Raw genomic sequence first — 19,636 nt, forward strand, 5'->3', positions numbered from 1 at the left:
GGAGGGTGTGCGCATATTTACAACAACACTGACCCATGCGTACAGAAACTGGGAAATGACAACACGAAATGCAGGCAAACCAGCTAAATGAAGGGCAGCGCCATTTTAACTGCAGTGTCACCGTCACTGTACTGGGGCATTGGGATCCACATTCAGACCACAGGGTAAGCGCCCCCTCTTGGCCTCACCAATATCTCTTCCAGCAGCAACCCAAGCTTTTCCTGGTTAGTCTCCCATCCAAGTACTGGCTGGGCTGTAACATGCTAAGCTTCAGGTGGATGATCTTCTGAAGTTAATAATTCATATCACCAAGTCGCTATTATAATGTGCATTAACATGACAATTACACCTCCAAAGTGTTGAATATGATGTACAGACTATTTTAATTCCCTTTAAAGAGGCCTAATGTTGCATATTTGCCCAAAAGAACTATTTCATTTTTTTGGCAGTTAGGGCTACCTGTTGTCACTTCTCAGGGAATAGGCTGATGGGTCAGGAATATCTGAGCCAAGCTTCACTCCATCATGCCTGCTGTGCTGGATGCCATTAATTAACCAGTGAGGCACTGTATTCTGTGTTTGTGTAGTGAGAATGCACATACATAAAACACAGCATGTTTTGGCCAACATAAAAATGCAATTTGCAGCAGTGTCTGGTTCTCCTAATCTACCTGGAGCAATTTACTGTACAGTGATCCCTCGCTATATCGCACTTCGAATTTTGCAGCTTCACTCCATCTCGGATTTTAAATGTAAGCATATCTAAATATATATCACAGATTTATCACTGGTTCACGGATTTCTGCGGACAATGGGTCTTTTAATTTATGGTACTTGCTTCCTCAGTTTGTTTGCCCAGTTGATTTCATACAAGGGACGCTATTGGCGGATGGCTGAGAAGCTACCCAACCAGAGTTCGTATTACGTATTAAATAAAACTTCTCAATGATATACGATATGCTTCCCGCGCGGTGCTTCACACACTTAAAAGCTCTAACAGCCCTTATTGATTTTTGATTTTTGCTTTTCTCTGTTTCTCTCACTCTCTCTGACATTCTGTGCTGCTGAAGGAGGGGTGTGAGCAGAGGGGCTGTTTGCACAGAGGCTGTTTGCTTAGAAGATACGGACGCGCCCGTAAATTGCTAATTTTTATAAGTGCCGTTTCTGTGCTGTGGAGAGGATGAAAACCAGACTGGAACTGTTCATACAGATTATTTTGAGATAATGAGAATGAAGTTGAATAGCCACTATTTGTTCAAGAAGTTTGGAAATGAAGGGTAGATTAGAAATAGGACGAAAATTACTGAAGTTAGTTGGATCGGCACCAGGTTTTTTCAGCATTGGGGTTATTGCAGTAGTTTTAAAAGATGAAGGAACAGAACCAGTAGTGAGAGAAGAGTGGATTATAGAAGATATAAGGGGAACCAGAGAGGGGAGGCAGGCTTTGACCAGAACTGTAGGGAGGGGTCCAGTTGACAGGTGGATGGCTTAGACTTACAGACAAGATCTGAGATTTCTGAGAAAGTAGGAAGCTGAAAAAAGGAAAATTACTGAGTTGGTGGGTGAAATTCAAATGAAGTACTGGAGGAATCCGTACAGAGAGACTGATGAATCTTCTGGATTTTTTCCTTAAAAAAAGGACATAAGGGAATTGCTCAATTCAGTTGAGTAAAGTGAGAAGGTAAAGAATCCAGGGGTTGTATGATATTGTTAAGTAGTGAAAACAATGACTTGGTGTTTCCTTCATTAGAAGAAATAATGAGAGTATAATAGTTAGATTTAGTTTGGGCAATACAGTCCTTGTAATAAAGTATATGGTTTTTGTACATTTCTTTGTGAGCAAAGAGTTTAGTTTTTTTATATAACTGTTCAAGTTGCTTGCCCTTTGCTTTCAGAAGCCGAAGTTCAGGCGTAAAAACCAGGGGGCAGAAAAAGAGAAAGAAACAGATCTAGATTTTAATGGAGCGCCAGAGTTAAGAATACCATTAAGTCCAGTGTTATAGTGTGAGATCAGTTCTTCAGGAGTGGATAAATTATCCACAAGTCATCTGTAATGCCAAGACGAGACAGATAAACATCATGTTTCAGTGGCCTGGGTCGACACAAGATTCATTTATTTAGAGGCAAAGTTGCTTTGACTGACTGACACAATGGTACTGTATGTTGTGGTGGCATCTGGCTTGTTGGAAGAGTAACTGTTTCATATGACTTTTCATTGTAACAGCAGTCGTGTGCCAGGTGAGAGTGGATACCTGCTCAGACATTGGTGACCCCCAGAATGCAGAGAATGCAGAATGCAGAGGAAAGGCACTATAATTCTGCACATGATCTTCTGCCCTTCTGCCCAAGAGTCAGATACTCTTGATTCCCAGTGCTGGTCTTGACACTTCAGGTCGGAGGCGGCTCTACCAGCCAATGAACTTCAGCACCATCGTGTTTGCATATGTATGAGGCTGATTAGCATGCTCCATATATGGATTTCAGGGTTTGTGTTTACAGTGTGTTTGCACACACAAATTTGCAAGGTGATTGTCATCTATTAAGGGGTAAATTGTATAGAAATGTGTATATGCTAGGTTTCTGCATACTCCTGTTTTTCTGGCATGCGCGTATTTTCATTCTCAAATCCACACAAAGGCCCATGGTGTTTAGGTTGGAGATACTGAAAAAGGAAGGAGACATTTAATACCTTTTGTACCTTGAGTTCTAGCCACCATGAATGTGTGCACATACCAGAACTTACTCCATTCATTGAATAAACAAAGCAGCAAGGTACACTGAGCAAGAGAGTAATTAAAAGATAAAGTGGAGGTCACCAGGAAATAGCTCTTAAAAAAAAAAAAGTCAAGAACAGCGAGTATAACAACTCCCAAATGACAGATTAAGGACTTGATCAAACACACATTCAACAATATATTAAAGACAACAATCATGAATTGTTTTCTATTAGTTTTAGAGCCATTATGTTTGCACTATTGGGGTCAGGCTGAGCTCATTCCTGGAGTTCTGCCAGCCAAACTCCAAACTGTATTTATGTCTGGAATGTGTTCTGTTGTTTAAAACAAGCAGCTAGTTTACATGATTCTGTCAGCCCCAGAGAGTGCGCACTCCTGACATGTGTACCTTCTTCAGATGAAATGGCTGCAATCCAATTGCAATTTTACTTTGTTTTAGTCTTAGCTTGATCTACGTTTTGTATTTATTTGGTTTTCAGTTTTTAGCATATTTACTTTTATATTACTTAATGACAGCTTAAATGGCTTTTTACCTTATAAGTTAAAAACAAAAGCACACCTTTCAGTCTGCCACACAGATTCAGGGTCAAAGCATGATGTAATAATATGATGGGTTGGCAGAGTCATCCGATGGCTAAGGCATTGGACTTCAAACCTCAAGGCTGATGATTTAATTTCCCCCTCTGACTCTCCTTGTGACTGTTATAGTCAAACACAAATAGAGTTCATCCCCTGGCTGCTGTGCAAAGTGTTTCTTTGTTTCGTTGTTCATTGTTTTCCATTATTTTTAACATATTCTGTTCATTTATGATCTGTCTAATTGTGTAATCTCTGTTAATTTAATCTGTTAAACTATCTGTTTGGTATCTTTTTGTGTTTTGTTGGTCTCTTATGTTCCTGGTATTTTGTCATTGGATAACAAAGAGGCGGGGCTACCCGTCCTTCACTGATAAGGGACCGCCCCCCCAGCCCATAAGTGAAAGCTGGGAATTAAAGTGCAAGTCAGTTAATTTTGAATGTGCTTTGGCGTTTGGTAGATCATTCATGCATGACAGGAAATTGTGCAGATACAGACATTGTCCTTGGTGTGTCCTGCAGGAAGAAGATGCGCCACACCTCTTCTGAGACTGCCCAGTCGTGCAGTCACTGCTGGACACACTGAAAGGGGAACTGGAAAAGTCGGTATCCAAAGACAATCTCTCGCACCACTCGGTGCTCTACGGACTGTTACCCAGGACCCACTCAGTGGAAGCCACCGAAGAGGCATGGAGTCATAGGTGCTGTGTGAAAGACACTCTCTGGGTCACCAAGAACCACCTTGTTCTCAGAAAAGAAAGGATAGCAATCCAGGACTGCTGCAGATACATCTGCAGCCTACTCAGAGACTACTCTGTCCTGGACACTCTGAAGAATTGAAGCCATGGAGACCCTGATGGAGGAGAGACCCAAACCCTAACATAGGGAGGGCACAGAACTCATCACTCATCCAAAGGACTCAGAAGCACTGTGGTTTTATACTCTACTGTACCTGATGTAATAGATCGATATACTGTAGATGGTAATAGTGTAATAGATTTCATTTTATATATATCTATCTATTGTAAAAAAAATCTTGGGACAAGATAAAACTTTTTTTTCCGGCAACGAGACGTGATCTTTAAAAGACAGACAGAGAGACACTTTCATGTCCTGCGAGACGGTCAAATCACGTCATACTTAAAACCTTTGGAAGCAAGTCCTGTGAGATGGTGACTTTTGCAAGTCACACCCTACTTACAACCATTTTCAAACAACATCTAACCTTTCAGTTTTTAGAATGCTTTTGGCAGACACACTTCCTGTGCTCTCATCTCTTAAAAATTTTGAATTTAAAGAGTTCAAAAATGGGGGCGCGATACACAAGCAGAGCAGGTTAGAGATAATGGAAGTAGGAAAATTTGAAAGTCTCAAAAAAATAATATAGTAAACAAATGGAAAATATTATTCGAAAAAATAACGGAACAATGAAAAGAGATTGAATAGTGTTTGAGGATGTCTGGGGGAGAAGAGAGACAAGGCAGTGAGACAGAAGGACAGCTGCTGTACATACTTTTAAATGTTTGAAGCGCCACATGAGATGCAGATCATGTGGCACGGCAACAGCAGCAACACAGCAGCTGATTGAGCAAAGAGGAGGTAAAAAAAAAAAACTGTATTTGTTTTCCATTGTATCACTGTTTAAGAGGGGTTTCGGAGGAGCGACTGCGTCTTCTTGGGGTGCGTTCAGCCCCACTCTTCACAACAGTGTGAAGCGCTGGAGGGCGGGGTTGGCGAAGCGAAGCGGCAGGGGTGAATCCCCTTAATATATATATATATATATACTGTATATATATACTTATATATATAATCTAAATACTGTATATGTAAATAAAAGTATACAATGTAAAAGATAGTTGAAGATTGTATTATACTGTAATGGATTACTGTATAGTCGATTGTAATTGATGACATACATCGATATAAGTAGAAATAATATACCTGATATTGTTTACCTAAATACATTTAAATAAAGTATATTTTTCAAAAAAAGTAAGTATTCTGCTCTTTGTGATTTGTGTTTTTTTTTGCATTTTGATTTCTTAAGAATTACCAGTCAGATTGTGTTTTTTGTGATTTTGTTTACCTGAATTGTGTGGCCTTCTCAAAAAACTTCATCCAGTAGATATTCGGTCAGTTTTAGATCTGGTGACAAAGGTGGCTTCATTATGATGATTTCATTGTCTTGCTCCACAAACCTCATTAGGACTTTGCTGGGGTTGTTGCATTATCGTGCTAGAAATCCCACTCTTCCCATGAGAGGATATGCATGATGGGGGGAGATGTTCTGATATCTTGCAGTGTTCAGGTTTTTTACGTTACAATCTTTGTCTTGTAATTTGGTTTAATACAGTGCCCACAGGTGCCTTCAAGAAAAATGAAATACATGTCACTATTATCATCCATTTGAATTCCATCTACCGTTATTCTCCACGGTGTTTGTACAGTCCCACCATGTCTCCCTTAAGACATGTGTATTAGGGTGTTTGACAACTCTAAACTGAATACAGTGTGAGACATTGTGTGAATGACTGGATCCTTGATGGACTGACGGCCTGTCCAGGGCTATTTTCTTTTCTTGTGTCCAGTGCTACTGGGAGAGGATCTTGCCCTCCACAGCCATGAATTTCATTAAGCATGCTTTCCAAGGGTGTCAAACTCCAGTCCTGGAGGGCCGCAGTGGCTGCAGGTTTTCATTCTAACCATGTTCTTAATTAGTGACCAGTTTTTGATGCTAATTAACTTCTTTAGCTTTACCTTTAATTAGCTTGACTCAGGCCCCTTAGTTGTTTTTTTCCTTAATTAGCAGCCAGACAGTAATGAGACATAAAACAAGCAGGACATGACCAGCTCACTTGTACCCATCAAACAAAATCTGAAAATAAAGATGAAGGTCTTAGTAAGGTTGATCTCTCAGGTTACCAAAACATTTTAGGAGCTCTTATAAAAAAATGGAAATGTCTGCTGTGGCAAAAAGGGGCAGCAACAAGCCATGGAATTGAGTAATGGGTTCAATTAATAGCAAGAATCAGCTTCTCATTAAGGAACTGGTTGGAGTTTGAATGCCCAGTTTAGCTGGTCATCTGTTGGCTCGTTTCATGTCTCATTTCTGTTTGGCTCTCATTTAATGAATAAAAGAATCAATTCAGAAGACTTAATCCTTAAAAACAGGGCTATTAAATTAGAGGGGAAAGAAGTTAATTAGCAGTGAAAACTGGACACTAATTAGGAAATGGGTTAGAAAGAAAACCTGCACCCACTGCGGCCCTCCAGGTCTGGAGTTTGACACCTGTGCTTTGGACTCTTATTTTATTTCATTATCCTTCCATCCATCTTCCTGACCCCTGGACATTATCCATCTATTTGTCTTAATACTGTTCTTAGTCACTGGAGTCCAAAGCTTAATCCAGCAGCACTGGGCACAAGTCAGGTGCCAAACTCTAGATAGGGGATCAGTCCATATCAGATCATGTGTTCTCTTTATGTGAAATTTACTATTAGCTAACTTCTATTTGCAACCCACATTCTGCTTGAACAACTCATTTTAATCTAATAGCTGAAAACCAGTTTACTTATCCTTGTAGTTTTTTTTTGTTTTTTATAGCTTTATTGTTTTTATTGTAATCAAACAACAATCCATACAAATAGATCAATTTTTACAAAAATAGGTTCTTAACTAACTTAGTCCAATACAGTGCCAACAGAGCTTTGAACAAGCTTTGGTGGAAGTGTCGATCTTCCGGGCTCTATGAGGTTTGGGGTGCCCCCAGGCCATGGCCACCCACGGGTTTGAGTCTCCCTGCTGCTTCCCCGTGGTTCCCTTGCTATCCAGGGTGGTTGCCCCCTCGTGGCCCAGGGGACATTATTAGATCTCCTTCCAGGCATCCTGGCTGGGTCTGCTCCCCAGCCTCCTGCCACAATATTCATTGTGGTCCAGAAAGCCTCTGGCTTCCTGTGAACCCAGGTGAATCTGAATGTACTGACATTACATGGAATGGTCAGTTTTTTGCAGTAGAAACGTTTGAGGGACTTCATGAAAATGTTATAAACAGGAGGACACCATTCAGTCTATGAGGCTTGTTTGATGAGCTAGGTTTCCAGTATCTCATTTCTTGGTAATTTGCTCTGTATTCTTATAGCAATTTGTGTAAACAGTTCCTTTCAGCTATTCACATGAGATGCAGTTGCCATTAATATCCCATGATATCACTGCATGTGTGATTCACTTCTAACAGTAATTCTTACCCGTTTTTTGTTTCTCTGTGATTGGAAACCATAAATTGGTCCCTTAAAACTAAAGTGTGAGTGCTGTTGGGACAGGTAATGGTCCTCTGAAAACGTAGCTCTCATATTAATGTTGTTATAATTTTATGCAATTGCATCACATATTTTTTTAACCTTTAATTTATTCACTTAACCTCATCTTTATGTATATTCCATAGTCCAGAAAACATTGTCAAGTTCTGTTACACACTGTGCTTCTAGTAGCATGAAGACCAAAGCTACACACAATGCATCAGATGTGACCTCACCAGTCCATCATACAGTCTAAACCTCATGACATGATGCCTCATGATGAAGCATTTTACTGACCCTTTCTAGTTGTGAACAGTAGTATGTATGTCTTTTTCATAAAGCCTTTCTATTGACACTGGAATGTTTTAGCGCCCCATCCATGATTGGTCATGCCTTGTGCCTGGTGCTGCCAGTGCCTGCCCAATAAATGCAAAATTGGATTAGGCAAGTTTGAATATGTTATGTTAGGCTGCAATTTAACTCCACAGTCTTTCTTGGGCATCAATAGCAGCTTTTTAAAAAGGTTCCATCCTTCTGCAACCTTATACTAATATTAATAATATTATTATACTAATAATAAAAAAATCCTGGAACAAGACAAGACTTTTTAGCCTGGGACGAGATGTGACTTTTTCAGAAAGATAATTTCATATCCCACGAGACAAGACTTTGTGCCAAGAGATTTAACCACACCCGGGGCCAGAAATAAATGACAAAGAGTAGATGACAAAGTAGAATGTCATAAAGAATTCAAAAATGTTTGTGCGATACACATGCAAAGCAGGTTAGAGATAATGGAAATATGAAAATTCGAAAGTCTCAAAAAAATTATAGTAAAGATCAGATTAGCGCAAACAAATGAAAATTATTACTCGGTGAAATAACAGAACAGCGAAAAGAGATCGAATATATTGTTCAGATTTAAACTTTCAGTCGGAGACTTGTTGATCGTCTAATTCGTGTTGCCATGAGGGAAAAGTACTGTTTCTTCCCAATGAAGAGGCATATCCATGAGAATTAAAAGATTTGTTATTTGGTGAAAGTGAAATCCACATACGCGAGGCAGGGGGTTGGTGAGCGAAGAGAGCAGGGAGCGAAGCCCCCTAATATGTCATAAAGAAAAGATGGCTATTTCTTAACAATTCCTTTCCAGACTGGTCTTTGTAAACTCTAGTGTACTGCCGTAAGCTGGGTAAGAGGGTTATTAAACAAATGGACATAACCTTAATGTCATCTACCATACACCATAGGATGCCCAGTTCTTATCTTCAGTTGCTCTTTTGAGTGACTGTAGCTTTTGTCTAGGAGCTGATATCGTCAATGTCCTACGTTCCTCAGGTGTTTCAAACCTTAATCATAATGCCGTCCAATGGGAAGGTCAGCAGTGATGGCCAAATCATTGTTCATCGGCTTCTACTGTATAGCCTCCAGCACCTCTCCTCCCTTTTATACCATACACAGTATGCAGCTGATTCTGCTGCCTCCCTAAACCTGTGTGCCGCCGTCTTCCTCTCCTTTCCTGTTGACCCCAAGGCCATAAGGCATATTCCATGTCGCTCTAGCTGGGAGTCTTCTATTTCCAACCTCAGCTGGGACTAGCCAGGTCTGCCAACCTTTGTCCCTATGTTCCTGGACATGTTTCTGGTACTTGTTGGCTTTCTTTTCATGAGGTTCACCACAGCCTTCCTCCCACATGATGTTTAACTAAATAAGGATGATCTTCCTCACCTGCTCGGACCAAATGACCACATCTGGTCTTAGGGATGTTTTGATGACTAGGGGGAAGTACAGCTTTTTTTTTTGTCGGGTCCACCCTCATCTTCCATAGTTGCATGTTATGAACGATGTTACTCTTGGTCATTCTTGAGGCATGTGGTCTCTCCACCACTCTTATGAACTGAGAAGATGGTGTTACTGCCCCCCTAGGTTTGCTGTGCCTTACTTACCTACATTTGCTTCAAGATATTTGTTAAAGCAAGAATCAGTTTGTTGTGCCACCACTGTATCTCCCTGAGGTTAGTGCAGCGTTGCAGCCTGACAGGATGTGGGCCATGTTGTCTTTCTTTACACAGAGCTTACATAACAAACACGGTCTCTTGATGATGGGAAACTGTCATATACGGACATTTACTGTACCTGCTGTAGATTAGTCTACTAATTATTAAAAATAATCCTCAGATAACGGAATAGCTTTATTGATGACCTCACTACCATTGTTTTCTTATCTAGACAATTTTGTAAGTGACCATTGATTCCAGTAACTTCTGGCATTGGGACTACTCTAGCACCCGTTTCCAACAATAGTTTCCATTTTTTAGTGAATAGAGATGAGCCTCTAATTTTACTAGTTTAATATTGTTTCTCCCCTTGTAGAATGGAGTAGTGTTACAAATTCTTTTTAGAGTTTGCTTCCTGTAGGACAGTACCTCCCATCTTGTATTTATAATTGATGGTCCATTTGCATATGAGATGCACTTTGTACTTTCTTGCATTAAACTGTACTTTCCATATGTTGTTCCAAGTTTTGAAGTGTGCCGATGTCTTTCTGAATTGTTTTAGCTGCCTCCTTAGTGTCTGCCATTGCTCTAATTTTAGTGTCATCTGCAAATGTCACACTTTTTTAACTTTACCAGAAGAAATGCCATTAATATAAGTCAGAAAAGGTTACTGTTGAGGACGACCAACCCCTGGGGGTCTCCATTGATGACCTCACTCCATGTGAAGCATTCTCCTTGTGGGCAGTAGGGGGTGCCCCAGCCCCCCAACACCCAACACAATAGAAATGGACACAAATGTAAAACACAAAATGCCTTTTATTATAAAAAACTCTTCCTTCAAGCTTTTCCCACCACAGCCACAAGTATGAAGAAGCACAATAGCACACAATGACCCACCTTTCTTCTCTCAGTTACTGCCTCCTCTGCTCCTCCCAGTGAGCTTCATCCACCATCCACCCAACTCTGGCTCCTCTCTGTGAGGCCAGCAACTCCTTTTATATTGGCCATCCAAGACGTGCTTCTGCTCTTCTGCCCACATGGTTTGTAAGCACTTCTGAATAAGGTGGAAACCCATGCCATATGACTCTGCAGTCCGTGTACTAAAGAAGCTGCCTTCCCCCATCCTTTCATCTCTTGGGCATCCCTGCCAGGTCGGGCTGTCAGCCGTCCCATATATCCTCTTCTCTGTAACTACTACTATTAATAATAATAATACATTTTATTTAAACTTGTCTCCTGTTGGTTCACCAACTTGAGATCCAGTTTTGAGGGTTGCCTCTGATGCCTACAAATTCGAAATGGTATGGGACTGGGTCAAAAGCTTTTTGAAAGTTGAATTAAATTATGTTGCTTACTTTACTTTTAACAATTATTTACCTATATTTTTCGTAATTTAGTCTGGTACAGAAGTAAGGCGTATTGGTCTGTAATTACCAGGATCCATTCTGTCTCCCTTCCTGAAGACAGGGGTCACATTTGCAACTTTCCAGTCCTTATGTAATTCTCCTGTCTCAAGCGACTGCTCGAATATGCCTAATAAGAATTTATAGATGATGTATTTCATGTCTTTCAATGCAACTGATAAAATCTTATCAGGTGCGGGATTCAACGTATTGAGTCTTCAACGTATTGAGAGGATGAAGCACATCTGACTCTTCCATTTTAAACGTTATGGTAAGTAGTGTAATAATCCAAGTTCAGTTAGATCGCACATTTCAGCTGTTCAACAAAACAAATTTGAAGCACCAAAATCCAACTGTAAGATGTAGCTGAATTATTCATGGAAGTAGCAGAGACCGTCCATACGGTGGCACTGGAGAGCGGAGCGCTTTTCGCGCGCTCCCGCCGACTCCACGCGGGGCCCTACTGCGCGTGCATGCAGTTATCGGGGGGCGGGGCCGGGAGTCTCCTCGCTCATTTTGCACGTACGGTACGTGTGCCGCGCGTTGCTGAGAAAGTCGTGCGTCAGTGCGGTGACTGGAGAGTGGAATCCCGACGGCGGGCGCTGCTCTCGAGTCGTGGAAGACAGGCTGGGGTCCGAATGTGAACACAGCAATTAACTTGCAGTTTTCTGTAGTGAGCTTTCAAATTCAACGGGATGGTCTAATGCAAAGCAAAGGAACCTCTTTTTTTATTTTTTTTGTTTTGGTTTATTTTTGTTACTTTCATGGATATGTATTTTCTGTCTAAATGTTTCGCTGGTTTTCGTATGGTTTAACCAACTGACTCGAGACAGCTGGAGAGGGAGAGAGAGAGAGAGAGAGAGAGAGAGCGAGCGAGAGAGAGAGAGGGGAACCGCGACTGCATTTTTATTTGAATAACGTTTTGGACAGAGGAAAACAGCAACGTGGACGGAATTACCAACATGAGGTGAGAGTGTAACCTGTTCTTGTCTGTTTTGTCGTGCGCCGCAACTTGAATTTGATTAACTGCAATGTTTATGGTGGTGCGGCGGTGTAAGACCTAGCTGCAGTCATTCATTATGGAACTGGGAATTTTGAACTGGTCTTTCTTTTAAAGTGTTGTGATAGGGCTGCGGCGCTAGGAAAGGATGCAAGTGTTTGTCTGAATGAAATGTTATTTGCTGGCAAATACGGTTTGCCGGCATCATGCGCAATTATTGTAGTTGCCGCTATGTTATTCGCGAGTGTGTGTATTTCTATTTAACGAAGATTGCACCCTGGCAGTGTGTGCGTATTTTCCCCTTACGTTCGCATTTGCACATTGTTGCAATGCAGCATTTCTGTGCGATCAATACGCGACTGATTAAGAAATGTACCGGTTGTGTTTCTGAAAAAGAATCCTTCCAGTGACGCCGTATCCGACTGTTGATTATGGATGTGCTGGTAATCTGGTTGTAATGCAATTTACCCCTCTTTCTTTTGCCCCCGCCCCCCTCCCGTATGGATACTACGTACGTGCCGGGGTTCTTAATACCCCCCTGTCGTAGCTGGTCGCAGAACTACGCAGTTTGAGTTCGCTTGTTTTCTGATTACACCGAGCGTGTTTTGCGATATCAGTTACAGTCCTGCCAGAAATGCCGGTGTATCCAAAATAACCCTCCACGAGTCTCCGGAATAGACAACGACGGAGCGCCGGGCTCTATGAATGGACAATCGCGCGCGCACTAGTTAAGTGTGTGTGCGCCTATTTTAACGTGAAGCGCGACATATGCGAGTGGGGAGCCCAGCTTGCCAATCTGTTGCTATATCGCTCACGTTGGTTGGTTTTATTGGACGCTTTGGTGTCCCCAAGCTATTAACACAACAGGACACAACTATCAGCTTTACACAGTCGAGTTAAGACCGTTGCTTTCTTGGCTCGATCGCTTTTTTTTCCTACATATTTGATGGCTATTTGCGCCCCTCCCGCTGGAAGAGCCCTTCATGATACCCCCTCCCCCTGAACCGTGGGGTGTCACGCAGGCGCTCGTGAAGCATTTTGCTCATTTGCAGACCGCTGTGTGTGCGCACGGATCGCAGCGAGGCTTTGACTCCGTAAGTCTGTCTGCCTGCTGTCTGGACTCATCACTCGCTCTCCCAGAGCTGGATCAGTGTGGCGTCTCAGTTTGCCGCCGCTGCTACGATTTCATAACGTGAAAGAAACATCTTCTGTTCGCACGTGTTTTGAGTGTATTTTGACGAAATCTCGTGTGATGTGCACTCTGATCTCTCACTCTTAGAGCTAGCACTTTGGATAGCGTTGTTATTGTTGAGGAAGAGCACTAGCACATGGGGAGGCTTTCTCATTCAATTTAGACAAGCTTTCAATATTGCCAATGTTTGGAAACTGATGTTCAAAAAAACTATTTTATATAGTTGTTTGGTTTTGTCATAGTTGATGTTAATGTACATGTGCATTAAGCAGATCCTTTAATTAAAATAAACAGACCCATTGCAAGTTCTCTCTCAGACTATTACAGCGAACTGCTGGAGGGGTAGCCATGGTTCTTCTGAAATGCTCCAGCCCACCTGGTGTGTTCTGCTCCTCATTCTATTCCTCTGTCTCCCTTCAACACATTGGTTGGCCAGTTGCTGCTAGTATCAAGTTCAGAACCCCTGAAGTACAGCTGTCTGAAAGGCTCTGCACCGCTAGTCTTTTTGTTTTAGTGTATGTGCGTCCATACAGTCTAGTCTCCCTTCTGCCTCAGAACAACTCTGTAATTACTGCCACAGTGAAATGGGCTTTCCATTTTTCCTAATACGTGGAATAAACAGCCCCTCCATCAGAGCAGCCTTTATACTTTCAGGCATCATTTGAAGACTTGCCTCTTTTCATGGCACCTTGGGATGGGTTAAGCCTTTGAACACTCGACTGTAATTTCAATTTATAGTCGTCTTTTCCAGCTGCATCTGCACTCGGTTTATTGTGTGTGTATTTTTTATTGCCCCATTGTGTTTACTGTGGTTCTTGGCTTCCTGTACTTTGCCAAAGATTGTTGACTTCAGATTGTATTGCCAAGCCCTTCAATGTATTGCATCTGAATGGTTGAAGATGTTAGTCAATTATTAAGTATGCAAGAGAGAGTCATAATTTGCATTCATTTGTCTGCCTGATTTTTTTTTTTTGGCAAAGGCAATATAAACCCCAGTTACAGCACTTGATGTTTTGTTTACCAGCATTTCTGTTTTTGGAGTAATAATAGAGACTGAACTTGAAGAGCCTGGTGGTTAAAGCTTTGGACTTCAGACCCTGAGGATGTGATTTCAAATCCTGTTTCTGACGCTTTGTGACCATGAGCACGTCACTTCACCTACCTGTGCTCCAATTGGAAAAAACAATTATAACCATGTTGTAAGTTGCCTTGGATAAAAGCAACATTCAAATAATAAGGCATTATAATAATATGAGGTTGTTGGGGAATTAAACATACATCCTTGTGGCTGACTCTCCAGCACTTTAGGTGACAAGTCACATTGTCTTTATAATAAAGGATAGATGCCATGCTATGATTATTTCATTTGCTGTAAAGTATATTACAAGTACATTTTTAAGATAATATGGAAGTGGCTGGAACAATTTGATAATCTGTTAGATTTATTGGCAACTTTAAGCTGCTTCTGTTTAGAGCCTTATTTAGGTTTGGTTTCTTCTCTGTGGCTAGTGATTGCAAAGGCAAGTTTGGTGCTCCACCATCGAACTATTGAATTAAGTGGGTTTAGACAATAGCTGACTAGATGGATGCTGTTACTATTTTTTATGACTTTTTAAAATAATATTTGGTAAATGTAATTAGGCTGTGTAGGTCCACCCAGCATTCTGAAGCCAGAGGTAAGAAATGGCATCGGAAGATCACTGGAAACTTGTCTGGTACCTGCAGTGTGAAGGTGGGCTAGAAGTACCCAGGATCTCGATCCAGAAATGCAATACTAGGCAGCAGCTGGACAGGCAGTGAGGAGAGTTGCTAAATTGTTTTAAGAATTTATTATAAGCATTTTGTCAGAGCTTGTTTGTGATATGTAATAACGTTTTTGAACGTGTGAAATCGGAACCTCCGTCAGCTGAAACTACTGCTTACCGTATTCAGGTTTTGACAGAGAATATCCAAAGACAGGTCATAGATGGTATCATTAAGGCCAATCCTATATCCCTTGCCATTGAAGAATTGACAAACAACACAGACATGGTGTTACGGTGTATTTATAGACCAGAAAATCGGAAAGGAACAGCATGTATATGCTCAGGGCTGAAGATGCCTGAGCACCTGTTTTAAGTGACACTTCCAAGTGCTGAGAGGGTGCTGCTGATATTTTGGTTGAAGCAGAACCATTTGAACTACCCAGCTGAAAGTTTGCTTTCTCTTTTAATCGCATTAAACATTGCCGTAATAGTGAACACCCCATAACAAAATCTGGTATAATAACAATCTAATTCTTTGATTAAATAATTGACATTTCTTTATGCTGCTGCTACCCTTTGCTCAAACAAAATATGTTAGGATTGTACCATTGACTTTCTCCAGCATTCACCTTAACAGATTCAATGTGTTTAAGAACCTGAGGTATGGTGGAGAAAGTACTGACACACAGACAAAAGGAATGATTCAAATTGGAAGGACCGTTTATTAGCTCTTTTCTGATGGGGACCAAGACCCGCTCCTGTGGTTCGCCTTGGGACATACTCTGAAGTACTTAAACTCCTCAAGGAAATTGTCGTCTTCCCGAGTTCCCCTTACTGTGCTGCCTGTCTAATCATTCTTTTCCCTTCCAATACACTGAACACTTCAGCACAGCTGCTTTTTTTTTTCGTTCTACCCCCCTGCAGATTCTAATCTGCATATTTCCTCACAAGTCAGATTTGCAACAGTATAAATGTTAGTACAAAAAAAAAATGCTATACGGTGAATATCCACAAATGGTGTGAAATATAGCTCAATTCACGTACTCGCAATAGGGCTGTACAGACCCAAAACAAGAATAAAACCCTCAGTAACCACTGATACAAGAACATTGACACATTACTGCACAGAACTGCTCCAAAACTATGAACCCTGCTGTTTTGATTCTTTTCCTGCAGTGTTGAGATATGGTACAGTGGAGGGCAGCTGGTGTGAATTGGACAGGAGAGTGCTGAATTCACGCTACACAAGCTAAGTGAAAGCATTCAAAAATGCTTTTGTCCCAAATTGAAGGGATGGTACAGTTTAGCTGAGGGGGTTGATGATTTCTCTTTAAAACTGAACTCCATTGTGCCAAGCTAGCTTGGGGTCAGAGAAAATGTGTACATTTGCCACAAATTGCTGTTGCTACTTAAAAACTAAGACCGTTCCCATATATCTATAGGAGCTGGAGCAGTCCGGTACAGTCACAGTCTGCTCCAGATTTTTTAGTTGATCAGATGCAGGCAGTTTTTCTTTTTTAATATTGTGAAGGAAGAAACTCCAGAACAGGGTGTAGACCTCTGTAGGGTGCTGTATGCATTGGACAGCACAGAGCAGATGGGCATTACAGGCAGATACAGTATACAATTTATGATGCTGGCCGTTAATAATGGGGCTGAATTAATTAAACTTGTAGTTTCTAGTCCAGCTTGACTCCATGTCTTTTCTGCTGCATTTAAAACTCATGTTTATTTGTGGGAGGGCTTAATTTTAATCATTTGAGCTGCTTCATAGTTAAGTGAAAACATTTCTTCAAAGCATTTTGATACAATATGTGTGTTTGTGTTTCTTTTTTTTAAAGTTTCAATTTTTAAAGTTTAAAGAGGGCTACACTGTAAAACCGCTTCTGTATGGTACATTTTTATGCAGTATGCTTCAAAATTGTTAGCACGTTCCCATCCCTCCTGAATAATCCTTGTACTTTGGTTCTTCATCGATATAAAACACATCTGAATTCAAGCTGCATGAGGCACCTGCCTTAGCAGCAGCTATTTAAAGTTTCAGATCAGGGCCATCAAACAAGGCTGCTAGAGCTGCAGAGTCATCTGGTTTTCTTTTTAGCTTCCTTCTCAGTTTCATTAAAAATCTGATTACCTGATCACTTTTATGATCTTACTCTGATGCCAGTTTTGCTGTTAGTGTTGTCTTTAAAAAAAAAAAAAAAGCCATCTGTTAAAAGGAAAAAGGGCAAAAGCTTGAAAAAATGTACAAATGGGAATATTCTGAAAACACTAGCATGTAATTTAGCTGTCCAAAGCCTTAAAATGAATCCCCTTGTACTTTTCTGTTCCAAATATTATGTTTCCATTGTAAAATGTAGATCTGTATATACAGAATATTTTGCACTAGAATGTCCAGCGTCCACAATAGGGTGGGAATGCCAGATGAACACAGGCAAGTTAAGTCCGTAAACTGTGCAACATGCAACAAAGTTAGGCAGTAGGAATTGCAAAGAGAGAGGTATGTAAGCCAGCATATTCAGTGAATAGAGGTTAGAAAATACACAATGCGACTGAAACAGATGAACTTACCCATAAGCCTGTTTTAATAAACTTGTGATTTGCTGTGCTTATTCTGTATAATAGTTAAAATAGATTTGCAGCTATTTGAATTATTTTGGTGTTTTTACACATTTATTAATGTACTGGATTTTTATATAAACTAGCTGTTGTACCTGACTTCACCCAGAAGTGTTATAAAACGTATGCTACATGCATAAAATAAATAACAAGAAGATCTGACACTTATGACCTTCTCATTGCGGCAGAGAGACTTGCATTTTCAGTATTATTTAGCATCTAGTGCTTCTGAGTTTGTTAAGCCCTTCTGAAATTTTACTGTGGAATTATGTGAAATGAAGATTTTAAAGAAGAAGAAATTTTCTCAGAAAACAATTTGTAAAATAGTAATAATAATCCCAATTGTTCCATAATTGTAAAATTTTATAGATCATATAAAAATGCTCTATTCGTAACATTCAACTTGATTGCTGAGAGACTGAGGGTCTAAGTACACATGTCCTCTGCCACCCTAAGCAGCCCCATGAATTGTCCACCCTCTTACCCCGACCACTTCAAAAGACTTTTTGATAGTCCAGCTCAAGCACAAATCTTGTAACAAGTAGGTCATTTGCACACTTGTTTATTTGTGCTAGGCTAAAAATGGTAGGATCATTATTTGCTCATCAGAAATTGGGTATTTAGGCAAGAAAAGGAATAGATTTTGGGTAAGATCAACTATTAAGGAGTTATTAGTGGTAAACCTAAAAATCTCATTCATTTTCTACACACTTAAATATTTACAAAATTCTCAGTAATTTTTGTGGTCAACATAAACACCTTTAGTTGACATTATTTTATTACGTAGTCATTTCTAATTCTTAAGTAAAATCACATTGATATCTTGTTGTGCTCTGGAAATACTGCGGTTAAAAGGCTAGAAACTCCAGTAAAAAAGGTTTTCTTAAAAATCTCAATTTAGATTTTTTTTCTAGATATTTATACATAGAAAATCTATAATTTTAATTGCATGTATTCAAAGTTACACTATTTCGAGAATAACTGCAGAGGTTTGTAGTAGTAGTTGCAGTGTTTTTTACATGATGCCTGAACAGACAGAAATTCAGTTCTATACAGTATATACATAAATGTGTATGTATACAACAAGAGCTGATCCTATCCTAAGATGTGTTCACTTGCACCCTGCTAATTTAAAATTACCAAATAATCTTACATGCACATGTTTGCAATGTAGAGAAAAACTGGAGTACATGCTAAGGGTGGGGATGTGTGGAGGTGTGATGATCATCTTAGAATGTGGAAATTTGACACCATGTGGTGAAACAGTATTCAAATTGAGTCTTCTCAAGTTGAGTGTTTGAATTATTGATAAATTGGCATTTACTATATCTTAATGCTAAATTGAAAAATGACTTTCATGTATTGCCTTCTGAAAGATGTTGGCCTAGTGTGTCTTCCGTGTATTCGTCTCTCTTCACTGTGTAATGTTAAAAGTAGATCTCCTTTCCAAGTTTATTTTTTGGACTCCTTCAACTGCCTTTTAAAAGACCGTGTTAAAAGTTTTATAAAACGTTTGTGTGAACTTTTCCTCTTCCTGTAAGGGGGTGCATGGTTGTTTGGTTGATTTGTTGGGTTAACATTTAGTGACAAATAAGGGAACATGGTTCGTAGCCAGTACCTCTTAAAACGCAAACAGCTTAACACTAGAATTACCAGAGCCTACGAAAAAACTCGTAGATCCGTTTCTGTGTTCATGATTCCTAACCCCAATCTGACATTGCTGTTTTCACATAAAGATGCGCTGTAGCTCAAATGTGATTTATTTGTAGACGCGCTATAGCTCGAATGTTATTTATATAGGGAAGAAGGTACAGTGTCAGGTTCTCATTCAGTGTAATAGGAACCATAGCACAGAGAGATGTGTACACTGCAACAAGTACACATGTCGTGAATGTAGGAAGGGTGTGTGGGAATTGTTAATATTTGAATGTGATGATTTTATATAGCACAGATCGGAAATCAGCAGTTCTTAGCATTGCACCACACAAGCTGTCGTATCAACCGCCTACTGTAACTTGCTTTATTTTTTCTTCACTTATAGTCTATAATAAAAGTGCACTTGTTTTGTTATACT

At 40.2% G+C, this 19,636-nt stretch overlaps 1 protein-coding gene across 1 annotated transcript in view; it reads left to right on the forward strand.

The window, feature by feature from the left end:
• The first annotated feature begins 11,562 nt into the window (after window positions 1-11,562).
• The window catches only part of enah (ENAH actin regulator), a 248,100-nt gene continuing 240,026 nt past the window's right edge, over window positions 11,563-19,636 (forward strand). The window contains exon 1 of the mRNA XM_039749057.1: window positions 11,563-11,973. Coding sequence (XP_039604991.1) covers window positions 11,969-11,973 — 5 coding nt within the window. The 5' untranslated portion in view covers window positions 11,563-11,968. The remainder of the gene's footprint in view (window positions 11,974-19,636) is intronic.

Source organism: Polypterus senegalus, chromosome 3 (genome assembly GCF_016835505.1).
Source record: "Polypterus senegalus isolate Bchr_013 chromosome 3, ASM1683550v1, whole genome shotgun sequence".
Classification (NCBI taxonomy): domain Eukaryota; kingdom Metazoa; phylum Chordata; class Cladistia; order Polypteriformes; family Polypteridae; genus Polypterus; species Polypterus senegalus.